The sequence below is a fragment of the Sparus aurata genome, chromosome 17 (genome assembly GCF_900880675.1).
Source record: "Sparus aurata chromosome 17, fSpaAur1.1, whole genome shotgun sequence".
In the NCBI taxonomy this organism is placed as follows: Eukaryota; Metazoa; Chordata; class Actinopteri; order Spariformes; family Sparidae; genus Sparus; species Sparus aurata.
The window spans coordinates 27709878-27722263 of record NC_044203.1 but is presented as its reverse complement, the minus strand read 5'-3'; the positions used below and the strand labels follow the sequence as shown (position 1 = coordinate 27722263).

Genomic DNA, 12386 nt, shown 5'->3' with positions numbered 1-12386 from the left:
TTTTTTGCCTTTTAAGGTCTCTAAACTTTTTCAATCCAGATGAAAAAAAAAGCATTGTGCATTGTTTGGCAGTCTTGGCCTAAACGTTAAAGTATCGAGCTTGTGGCTGGAGGGTTGTCAGTCAGTTCTCTGGACCGACAGAGGGAGTGGGAGTGGGAGCAGCAATCACACGAAAGGCGGTGCCTGCCCCTGCCTCATTAACATCAATGTGCAAGCTGCTTTACTTCAACTGTTTGAGTGGAGCTGCTCGGTGGCCATCAGATCCGACTGTGGTTGTTCTGTGCCAGGTGAATGTACAATTGTTTGAATCTGATCCTGAAAGGGAAATATCCCAAACATCGAGTCGAATCAGATCCTCTTACTACAGGCAAACTGTGTTTTCTACAACATTTCCGATACGCCTTATTTTAATGACAAAATCAAAAACATAATCATGTAACCTGTTGCTACTGCGCACGTGGCAGCAGGTGTATCTGCCCCTCCGCGACCTTGTCCTTCTGCAGGACTGTGTCAGTGTGTTTAGACATAACAAGCCTGTTTTTCATTGTTCGAACGTGTGTGACCGTCCTTCTGAGAAGTCCCAGAGATGTCTCTGTTTAGGGTAACAGGAAGAAGCACAGTGTGTGTCTGCATACTGCCTTGGACTCCTCATTGTCATCAATTCCACACTGGTGAAAGGGGGTCGTTGCCCAGAAGGAAATGAATCCGCGTTTGGTCCTGACAGCGCATACCAGAGTGAATGAAGAAGACGTTATATTTTTATGACAGGAAAATGGTGCCCAGTCAGGTCAACCAACATTATCACATCTATTTTTAGCTCTTTGGTTTTATGCTGTGTGGTGATTTAAAACACATATAATAGTATGGATTTAACTGTACGCACGTGTCAGGTTTATTTTAGGCCAGTTTGACCCGACTCTCTAACATCTGCTTTACAGGCTTCGCTGTAGAAATACTTAGGAAGTCTAAAAATCTCCCTGGAAGTACCTAAATTTGGGGCGTATTAATATAGTATCTGTGTTCCCTGATGGGTTCAGTATTTTTTATGGCACAACACATTTATTTTCACATTGCCGCAGCATCCCTAATAAAACGCTGGGTTGCGCCCTCAGTCGGCGCTGCGCAGGATGAAACGAGAGCTAAACGTCACTGCCAAGAGGTTTATGGTCCCGGGGTATGAGGGCACTGTTTACACGTTGCCAGGGAGATGTGCCTGAGAAGGGAAAAAATGGCTGCATATACTGGAAATGACTCCTTAGATATTCATCCCGGTCGTTTCGCATTTGGCAGGCGCCCCTCAGTTTTCTGAGCTAACGTAATGCTTTTTTTTTTTTTTTTTCTCCTTCATGTGAACTTATCTTGTCAGGGTTACAGAGTCGGACAGCGGGAGAGGTGAGTATTTTTGGTCTGTTGCAGTTTGCGGGAGATAATTCCTGCAGCTGTTGTCAAGAATGTGGATTGTTTCTTAATGCTTATAATGTGTAACACCCACGAAAAGCCCTCTGCACCCGGTTGATTGGAAACATCCACCTGCTTATAACAACATGCTGAATATTCATGTCCGGGGATGTTGGGATGTATGCTTGAAAAACGCCCTTCTTGTCTGGGCATTAACCTCAGGGTCAGGTGCCATCGCTGGTAGCCACGAGCCGCGAGTCTGAACGAGTTATAAATAATTGCTAGCAGTTGTGGGTGTGTACCGCGCAGTTGTGTGTGTGGCATGCTTAGATTACTGCTGAGTGTGCGGCCTGTGAAACCTTAGCTGAGCTTCCTTGAAGTCCTGGGCTAGTTGCGCTGACTCAGCAACATTAGGAGACCACCTGGGAATGACCAGTCTGTGGGAGCCATTTTGGGTCTTTTGGTTCACAGTTAACCTTGGTGTTCAGTCCCTGTGGGTTACTTAAGAGTCATGGGAGCTAGAGTGTAAGCGCCAGTGGTTAGGACATGTTGAAGTCAAAATGATGATGCAGTCATTATTGTCATGGTTACTGGGCTCAGCTTTTTAGTTATGTCTAACCAGTGGATTTTAAATTAAACAGACATACACAAGGGCTGAACAATTAATTGACATATTATAGAAATCACAATATGGCCAAGTGCAATATCCAAATGGCAGAGGTTGCAATTTTCTAAATAAAGGTAAAAGGTGTGGAAAAACAGCGTTATAATTTATTTAGACTCATATTAAGACCACAGAACTTGATGTAGAACACACCCCCTTCAACAATAAAGACTTTTAGCCTGAGCGGAAAGGCAAGAAAAAGAGAAACGTTTAAGGACAGATTTCTTATCATATCAGAAGCAAAGACAACAAAGTCAAACCATATCAATCTCCTTTCCACTGCTCAAAGGCACGTGCCTCAAATCCATATAAGGACCCGTGTAAATCAAATGAGGCCAATTTGGCCCCTAAATCTCTCGGCTCCGCCAGTTTAAAGAACTTTGTTTTATTTATATCCGCGGTCCAGAGGTAATTTTCCATTGTGGTGACATGCGAGACATTTGCAGTGTCGGCCTGGACTGTAGCAAAGACACAAACGGCAAAAGTTGATATTTCTGTCCTGCCGCTGATGAAGTTGCATCAGACGGGCTCTTTCTGTTTCCCCTCTGGAGGTTAGTCTTGTGAAAACGACATCCTCTCCTGGGGCCCACAAACCAGTAACTGAATCACAAAGCTGGCAAGTGAAAGTACCCTGACTTTTTTGAGATTTGAATGGAGACAAGCCTGTGTTACGCATTTGGCTGGGCGATATGGCCTTAAAATGAAGTTGCAATATTCTTTTGGCTATTTTTAGCTAAGATTATATGTTTTATATATTTTTACCAAATTCCTCGATAGCAAAATTGCAACAATACTGTAGGGATGACAATGGCTCTATGACTTTAGGATCTCGGGCATGTAAAAGATCTTGAAAGTTAAAAATCTCAAAGTCTACACCAACAGTAACACAGAAAACGCTGTTCCTGAAACACCTCGTCAGCCGTCTGTGACTTTGTGACATCACATTACGACATGGAGTCCCACATTTGCCTAATGAATGGCTAGCAGCTAGTTTGGTATGTAAACTGTGATTTAGCACAGCTGCTCTGTTGTCTTTAGCGGTGCTGGATCAGGCGTGTGTGAGTTGACCAATCAGAGCAGATTGGGTATTGAGGAGGCGGGGCCTTAAAGGGACAGGAGCTAAAACAGAGCGTTTCAGACAGAGGGGCAATACAGAGCTGCAGCACTGGACAGTATGAGAAAGCTGATGTGTTTATCTGAACATTAAAGCAGGTAAGTATAGTAGTAACCCCAAATCACATTATGAACCTAAAAATAAAAACTTATGCCATATCGCAATATAATAATATCTAAATTCTAAGACGATATATAGTCTCTTATCAGTATAATGATATAACATCTAAATATGGCCCAGTGCATGTGAGGGACAGTATGTGTGTTGTTTAAAAGAATGAGACACACAAAAAAACATTGTGCAGGTCGACACTCCTCAGCAAAAACAAAGCAGGTGTCCAAACTGAGATGGGTCTCCATTAAACAGCGGAGGTTTTAGATTTCAAAGGGATTCCCTGTCCCGTGGATCACAGGGTAGAGAATGACAGGGAGGATGTGAAGATATCAGGACAGGGACTAAGATAGCCATTTTTGGTCACAGATCTGCCCTGGGAAACATTTGAGTAAAGGGGGATTGGAGTAGGATTAATGACTTTGTTTGTTCAAAGAGAAATACTACTCTTCGAAATAACCCCTCTCAACCTATTTATTCTAAAACCAGCAGCCACACCAAAGCGATATGTGAGACCCTGAAAACGTTACTTTTACCCTGAGACCTTTTCAGCACCGCTCTCAGTTTGTCCTTCCTATATCCAGTGCCTTTGTCTGTGTGATGGAAGAGTTTTGTTCGGCGGGCATCAGTGTTTGATCCTTTCTGTTGAATTATTATTTATCACACGTTCTCTTTAACTGCATTCCTTACCTTTCCTCTCGCCACACTGTTTACCACCTCAAAGTGCATCCAAAGATCAGCAAGGAGACTGTCAAGAGGTTTTTTTTTCTTTCAAGATTTGCTCTCTCTTTTCTCACTCCCGCTCCAGCTTTCCTTCTGCCATCCAAACATTTACCGGCAAATACCGGCACAGGGAGAAAGAGAGGAGGGAGAGAGAGAGAGAGAAAAAAAAAGACAAACTTTCTTGCATTCTCCAGGCAATGACTCTCCAAAAAACCTCCACTGGCACACAGGAGTTGACTGCATAGTTTCCCCAATGCAAACCAGATGTGAAGCACTAATGTATGGCAGCGTTTTTTTTTTTTTTTCTTCAAAGGAAGACAAATGTAGGCCAAAAATGTAGTCTTTTGGCCATCCGCGCAGAGTGATATAAAAATAAATTCAAATTCATTCCTGAGTTCCAAACTTTCCCTCATGGCGGTTGGGACGGTACTGTATGATTTAAAGTAATTGCGATGTTATTGTTTGGTGTTGGTAGAGTATTGTGGAACATTGGGATTGAGAGCGGCTTGTGGAAAGCGACAGATGAGATGTGACAATTGCATTTTCAGCTGCGCCTTCCCTCAGAAAGCTTTTCATCCATATGCACGCGGAGTCCTCGCGAGCACGTCCTCAAGTTTCTGCGCTCCAAGCGCCTGTCAGATTATGACAAATTTATGTTTGAAGTATAACTAAACATACATCAGCGCGGGCTTGAGCTGTGCTTTTTGTTTATCTTTTGTACGTATTTAAATCTCCATATCAAATCCTTTTAATAATTGAGCCCAGAAGCTTTGACATACAGTCCTTTCAGGCCAGCTGCTGTACAGCTTTCCTCTAATGCTGCAGTGTAGAATAAAGGCTAATATTAAAAGACATCAAGTCGTATCCCTACACTTGCATGGTCATTAAAAGTTGCCAAGAAAGGACAAATTACAAAGGCCGTGGTGACATTTTCTCCTGCAGGTAGTCATTTCCCTCCTTTATGTTTATGACGTTGGCTCTCATTTGAGCCCTCAGTCGCCTCCCACTGCACACCAGGCGGTGTTTAAACGCTCAGGGACAATAACAGGTTTGCGCTCCAGTGTCTGGTCCTGCAGCCTGTACTCTGTCGTCAAGTCTGACCCGGGCTCCCACAGAGGAGAAGTCTCAGGTGCCCCCACACCACCGCACCAACCCCCATCCTGTAAACTTTGATGACCGCAGATTGCTTCAAGTCTTGAATGTCATGATGATGATTGCAGTTTTGGTTCTCTGGTCAGTGTCACAGCTACACCAAACAGCACGATGCTGTGACACTAAACTGCCATTGTAGTCACTTTTTATTACCTTTGAGTGAGCAAAATTATTTTGTTCTAAAAGGAGTTTTTAAGTGGTTTTGAATGGTTTAGGTTTGATACTGATGCCTCTTTATGAACTCGAAGCAAACAAGACCATCAGTGAGAAGACTATGTCTATGTAGTTATTTCTAGTTTTTCTTAGGGGGGCAATGTGTCAGAATTTTAGTTTAAATTAATTATTATCAACAGAGTGTGCAGAAATAAGAGTTTTGACTTTATGCCAAATACACCTCTGTATTGTGTTAAAAGAGACAACTACTGAAGTTAGCATGCTAACCAGGTAGCCCAATCTGTCTTGTAATATCACTCTGAGTTCCCAGTCCGGACCGTTAGCTGCACGGCTACTTGAACTAACTTGCTTACAGCAGCTACAGTTTGCATGGTTGGTATTTACCTGACTGATGTGCCCATCTATTCGTTTGTGGCATGTATTCAAGAGGCACCTTTTTAAAGGGTAACTCCACCCATTTTACTCATTAAAGTCTGTTTACAGATCTCGGAGTGCTACTGCAAATGATAAAAATAGAGGTATAAAGCCTTTTGTCGGTTCAGAGGAAGCTGGATGTAATCTGATATTGCCTTCAGTGATGTCACTCTGGCTAAACTGCATTGTGGGTAATGTAAAATCCAGGTTTTGAAAAGCAGTCCACTGGTTTGCAATGCTCAACTATAACACTGTTGGACTCATTATGGACTGTTAAAAAACAGACGATCATATGCAAGTAACAGAACCAGGGCTGCGGATGAATCGATGGGTTTTATAACCTGAAGAAAGAATCTGCTCTGTAAGCTGGTGGTACGGCACTAAAACAAAATGTACTTTCTTTACAAATAGATACATTATGTTATAGCCATGCATTCTGCAAACAGCTGCTTTAAAGAAGGAGGAATATTATCAAAATAAAGTTGTATCCTCACTCGATTTAAAAAAAGATCAAGATCTTTATACACCAATCAGACCTGCTCATCCTGCTTTTGTCCACAGGGGCCACAGGAATCAACAAAACATTACGGTTCCTCGCAGCTTTAACATCCGAATTAAAATGTTTTGGTATTCCCGTAACCAGCACTTGTGAGCTTGTTTAAATAAGCACATCTGTTTATGAATGGGGCCGCAGCATTATCTCTCCTTCATGAGCAATTTCCTCTTCTTCCTGTGATAAGATTCATTGCCTCAGTGTGTCCTTTCGATTACTGGCCTTCATTTATCTGATGCAGCGAAAGCCAGCAAGAGCAGCTCACCACGCTGATATATAACAAACATATTTCAGCGTCCAGGCTCTTGTGTTGCGTTATGGTGACCTAAATGCTTGTGACCACTTTAGATGGAGTTCATGCTCACAATTAGTTACATTGATGTCATTTGGCTTGCGGAGTGACTGGTATCTCGGAATATGTGGATCTGGAAGGAGCTGACCTCGGTTTCCCTTGAAAAATAAAAACATGAATGTAATCCCTCTGACATTGTGTCATAAACATAAGTTGTGAACCATAAAAAAAAAAAAAGAAAAAAAAAAAGTCTTGTGCAATTCATGCCTTTGCCGTGTCACATTAATCACGAAATGGAAATTCTTCCATGGTCATGAGGCGCTGGAATAAATAAGATCTGACATCTCCATCGGACTCCTTTCAAGTGGCCACTGCACTGAGACACAAATGATCTTTTCTGAAGTGTGTTTTTGACATTGTGTTTTATTTTTGATATGCTCGACCAGGCCCTCAAATGATATACTTAAGTGTCCAGTGCTGTACTTTTTCCCCATCTCAAAGCGGGCCAAGGAGCTTTACTGTGTCTGGAAGATGTCCAGGCAGCAGACAGAGGGCAGTGTGATTGTATGTGTTTATCCAAACGCAGCCGTTTCACTTTTCCTCTAATTTGATTTAGGAGTTGTCATAGGTTTAAGTTCCTGCTCCAGCATTCATTTGCCTCCAAATGTCACCTTCCTCTGTCTTCTTTTTTTCTTGTCTCGCTGTTTGATTTCTCCTCTGTTCCTTCGTCGCTCTCTCTGGAACCTGGATGAAAGGAAACAGAGTCATGTGTACTTTAAGATAACCTGCTCGACAACACACTCCTTCCTCTGGTGCGTGAGATCGCTCGCTGCCAAAAGATCCGACAGTTAGAGGTGACTGAGAGGCTTTTGTAGCCACTACTTTTTAAAAGTAAATCAGACCTCACTATGCGCAGTAAAATCCACACTTCTTAAAGTATCCACTTGGACATAAAAGGCCACTCGTCAGAAAGGACCTATAAACACAGGCCTAGCAAACGGAGCTGTTGCCCCGGTACTTAATACTTTCTTCTTAACTGCTTCCCTCTACAGTGTAGCCTCCGCTTGGCAATAAACTCAAACTTTTCAAATTGGCAGACATTGATGCCATTTCCACCAGTGGTCACGTTGTCTTATCAGGTCAGATACAGTCGCGCCACTTCCGCACTGTGACTTCTTTATGTCAGAGATATGTCATTCCCTGCTTTATCATAGCCACAACATGTGTGTGTTGTTGGTTGTAAAGCAGGATAAAAAAACAGACTTGGCTATTGTGCTTCGTTGACATGCTGCCTTTAAGGACACCTTAACACAAAATAAGGGCGCCATTGCATTGTTTATGCTGAAACTGAACATGTCCAAAATGTTTAAAAACCACTCTTTGTATCACTGGGTTTTATCCCCTGGGAATAGTTTGTGTTTTTCTGTTTAACTTTCATTCAATTCATTTAATGTGAATGGAGCTGTTGCTAGATGTTTAACCAGGGATCCAGCGTGTCACTATTTTGTTCCCTCAACCGCCCAACAAAAATAAGTAGAGTGAGACTAAACACCATCATTGGTTGCATCAGTGTGGCTGATATTCAGTAGGTCAGATATAAAAATCAACTCTTTCTGACTTTGTTTTTTTTTATTTAAGCAGATACAATTTATTTTTCTATGTGATGTGATTTGAACCAAGAGAAACATTCAGGCACCAGCCCCTAAATTATGTTGTGGTGCACCCAAATGAAAATGTTGGGCAAACCAGTGCAACCAGTGTAAAAAGTCAGACTGAAGCTTTGATAGCTGATACATGGTTATATTTGATGTACTATATACAGTATGTGTCCAGAAGAGGTTCAGTTTCCAGTCTAAGTAGTTTACATGTAGGTAGATTTGAAGTATGAACACTGACAATAGAAAAAATCGATGATCGTAGAATATTAGAATTCTTTCCTCAGCAATACGTGTGTTTTTGAATGCACCATGATAGTTGACACTTGTGCTTTGTATTTGTACTGTGCATAATGAATTGTCATTATTTTTGTCTTGTCTATATGTAAGCACTGAACACCTGTTGACTAATGTATGTGATGGGTGTGATTTCACTAGATAAGCTTCGGCCATGTTTTTCGCAGCCGCACTGACTCATGCAAACACACACTGATCCACAGCAGGTGTCTCGAACTAGACAATTACAGATAATACAGCTTCCAAGGTAAGCCTGTTTTTCATGACATACAGTGACAATTCATGAACTGCATTTTAAAAATACATACTCTATAATGAGCCTACACACAGTGGTGTAATCTTTTTGTTCTCTACTGTAAGGTAACAGTAGGTATATCGCCCTCTCCAAAGCCACCAGACTACTAGGACAAAAACAGTAATTTTACCTTGCAGAACATCTCAGTAGCCGGTCTACCGCTGCCTCAATTGTTTGGTTTGTTTGTGTTAATGTGTGCCTTTGGTGAATCTGAACTAACCCCTTAAATCACCAAAGTCTCACAACGACACAAACAAACTGACCAGTAGACCAACAAGTCCCGTGTTCTGCAAGGTAAAATTACTGTTTTTTGTCAAAGGACTCTGGTAGGTCTTAAGAAAGCTTACAGTACACGCTTATAGCTGGGTCAGTTTTCAACTGAAAGGGTTGTCAGACGGCAAAGTAAAGCGCAGAAAATACTTTAAACATAGCGTACCCTTAAGCTGACATCAGAGCTGACAGCCATCTACTGTATTCAATTCACTGACTATGGATAAGAAACTCATACAACCCCACTTCAAAAAACCCAAACTATATCTTTTAATGGCAGTGAGAGACATTAGAAAAGAAGAATTTGTATTTATGTTGTTATATTTCTTGTCCAATATACTGCGGTCAGGATGATCTCCCCTTCGCTGTTGTTGTAACATGATGTCAAGTGCTTTGTCTAGCATTAGTAAAACAGATATTTTACAAGCAGATTCTTCTAACGCGCAGCAGGGAAGGGAGGGGAAGAGCTGGCAGGCTCGTTCCCAGCGGGCTGTGAGGACTGTTCATTTGGAATCAACCAGAGCGTGAGCAAAGTTTGGGCTGGGGGATTAACGGGCCTGCCTGTGGGACCGGACTGGACGGGGTGTCTGCTAGCCCTTCAGTAACCAACCATGACTATGTTGCCCGGCAACAGCATACAGTCCACTTGCTTGCATTGGCCTGTCGCTCTGTGGTGTCTGAGAGTTGGCCCTGAACTTCACCCCCTAATGCCAATCAGGGAGGGTTGTGATGACTAATGGAACGTAGCCTTGGCATTCCTCCGCTATCTTACAGCCGGATGTGTGAAAACACATACGGAAACTAAATGCCTGTTTGCAGCTGCTATCAGATGCAGAGTTCATCACACCCGACTATGTTAGGTGAGGAGATAAGCTTTATGTCTAATGATTGTAACGGATGATGCAGTATTATCCTGCTTATACCAAGGCCAGTTGGTAACGACATGCCATATGTAATCAGATGCTTAATTTTGATTGGTTTCCATGTTTTAAACAATTAAATGGTTACTTTAACCACAAAAACAACTTGGTTAGCATTTGGAACAAATTATGTTTTGGCTAACCTGGTTCTGTGAAGTATTTCTGCTATAACCGTGGCTTGAAAACGTCCCAAGATATCTGGTATTATTGCTACAAACATGGCTGGAAAATTGTCCCAAAGTCTTGTCACAATATTTGGTATTGTTGCCAGAAACACGGCTGGAAAATGGTCTCAAATTCTTGTCACAATATTTGGTACTGTTGCCAGAAAAATGGCTGGAAAATATTAGAACGTCTCGTCAAAATATTCCCTGTTATTGCTACAAACATGGCTGAAAAAATGTCCCAACAGCCCCCTTAAAAATATTTGGTGGTTTCCGCTTACAAATGTAAAAACTGTTGGGAATAGTGGTCTCTGGCTTGGTAGCTGTCTCGCTCAACGGCCGTCTTGTCTGTCGCGTCACCACTGACCACTCCGCCTCCAAACATTACAGTCAGCTCAGTCAGTTGTAGAAAGCCCGTCATGATACGTATGAAGTTTTGTTTTATTTTATTTTATACATTTAAATTCTGGCAACTGGGCTGTCTTGAGCATGTGACTTTATTCTCTTCCTGGGTTTGGTGGCATTTTGAAGCCACCAACTCCTTTTTTTCCACTCCCTTGATCGTTAGCACAAGTCCAGATCCATGCAGATATCACACTGTGAAGATGTGTGTCCTATTTTTCAGTTGCTGTTGACAGCTACACAAGGGTTAAGAAAACCAGATAGTCATTTCTGCTGACCCATATAGCTGCATTTGATATATATTTTAGTCTCTCTCTCTCTGATGGATCATTATAGAGAATGGAATGCACTTTTGCCTGTATTAAACAGAGATCCTAGCTTTGCGCTGCAGTACTATAATTGAACTCAGTAAAAAAGTCCTGGACGATTGTCCTGTGTGGAGGCAGCGGTGATTTCCTTGAAGCCCACACTTTTCCCAGGGGGCTGAATTCAGTCACAGCTCTGGTATTTGGGAATGTTATTAACCCAGAGTGGGGTTCTTAGTCACTGGGCCCTGGACGTGAAGGAGATGGACCTTTGCTGGGAAGTCAGCATACACAGTAGTAAATACAAAGCCCTGTGAGAACTGGCCTCAGGACTGGAGCTCATTGTGACACTGGTCCAACTTCTCTTCTCTTCTCTTCTCTTTGGGAAAGTTGGGTTTTTGGGTCAGCAGTTTCTGCATGCAGTCACGTCTCAGTCCATCGCTCTCAGGGGTCACTGCGCTGACGTCACGCCCCCTTCTCTGTGAGAGAGCCTGTGCCATCAGGAGTTCATATCAGGCTCGCCGATGGCCACTCAAACACCGATACTCACAGTGGATCTCTCTGAAGTGGAAATGCGACGAGACCTGGAGGTCAAAACAAGCCTTTCTTCTGACTTCTCAAGTAAAATATATTTATATCAGGCTTTCGGAATTTTTGTAATCGAGTGTAATGTTCCCATCTGTGCTTTAGCGAGTTCTCCATTACTTAATATTAACCTGATTGCTGGCAAACTAGCTATTCTGGCTCAAAAACACATCTCTCTCGAGACCGTAAAAACAGTTGTACAGAGGGAGACTAGCCAAGGCTGCATGGGACAAGTGGGGAAATCACGTAAACCATGAACGCGCTGAGTGATCTCAGGTATTGAATATTTGTCATTTTGTCAGAAAACATTTACATCTCTACCTATCTGAAAAAGTTTCATGACCTACTTCTCCGCAGCCTTTTTAGTAGCGGATGAGGCGTATGAATCCGGGGAGGGCAATAGGCAGCTGCCTGATTTGCCTTGGAAATTAAAGCTGACATCAGACGTCATAGCTCTGGCTTCTCGGCTTTGTGAATCATGCCTCGTCTCGTTCTCTCACCTGGCAAGCGAAGGCAGCGCATACCTACCTGGCACTGCAGATAACATTAAAGCCATAGTGCCTCGTTTTTAGCCTAATACCCTGCTGATCTAATCTTGACGTTGCGGTTACGTGGGCTGATGACAGGGCCGCTGGAATTCTCTGACAAATCTACAGAGATTGATGTTAAAAGTCACAAGTTCAGCACTTTGCCGTATGCTACATACGCAGGCCGACCGCAGCTGTTTGTTCTGATATTTTGCCATGAACTCCAGATGGATACTATGATACAAGACATGAGATACTTAAGATGTATCCATTCAGCGATCGGATGGAGAGATATGGCAGCCGTGGCGGCAGGGCTGCTGAACATTTACACCTTCTAATTTACGCCTTAAGGTCATCAAAGGGGGCTGAGA

The 12386-nt window shown here is 42.6% G+C and overlaps 1 protein-coding gene across 4 annotated transcripts in view; it reads left to right on the top strand.

The window, feature by feature from the left end:
* Positions 1-12386, top strand: part of fhl3a (four and a half LIM domains 3a) — a 34378-nt gene that overhangs the window by 14640 nt on the left and 7352 nt on the right. Inside the window, exon 1 of one of the 4 annotated variants that reach the window (XM_030395164.1) lies at positions 9777-9972. The exons of the other annotated variants lie outside the window; for them this stretch is intronic. Within the exon in view, the coding sequence (XP_030251024.1) occupies positions 9918-9972 (55 nt within the window). The 5' untranslated portion in view covers positions 9777-9917. Of the gene's footprint in view, positions 1-9776; positions 9973-12386 lie in introns of those variants that run through there. 4 annotated transcript variants of the gene reach the window in all.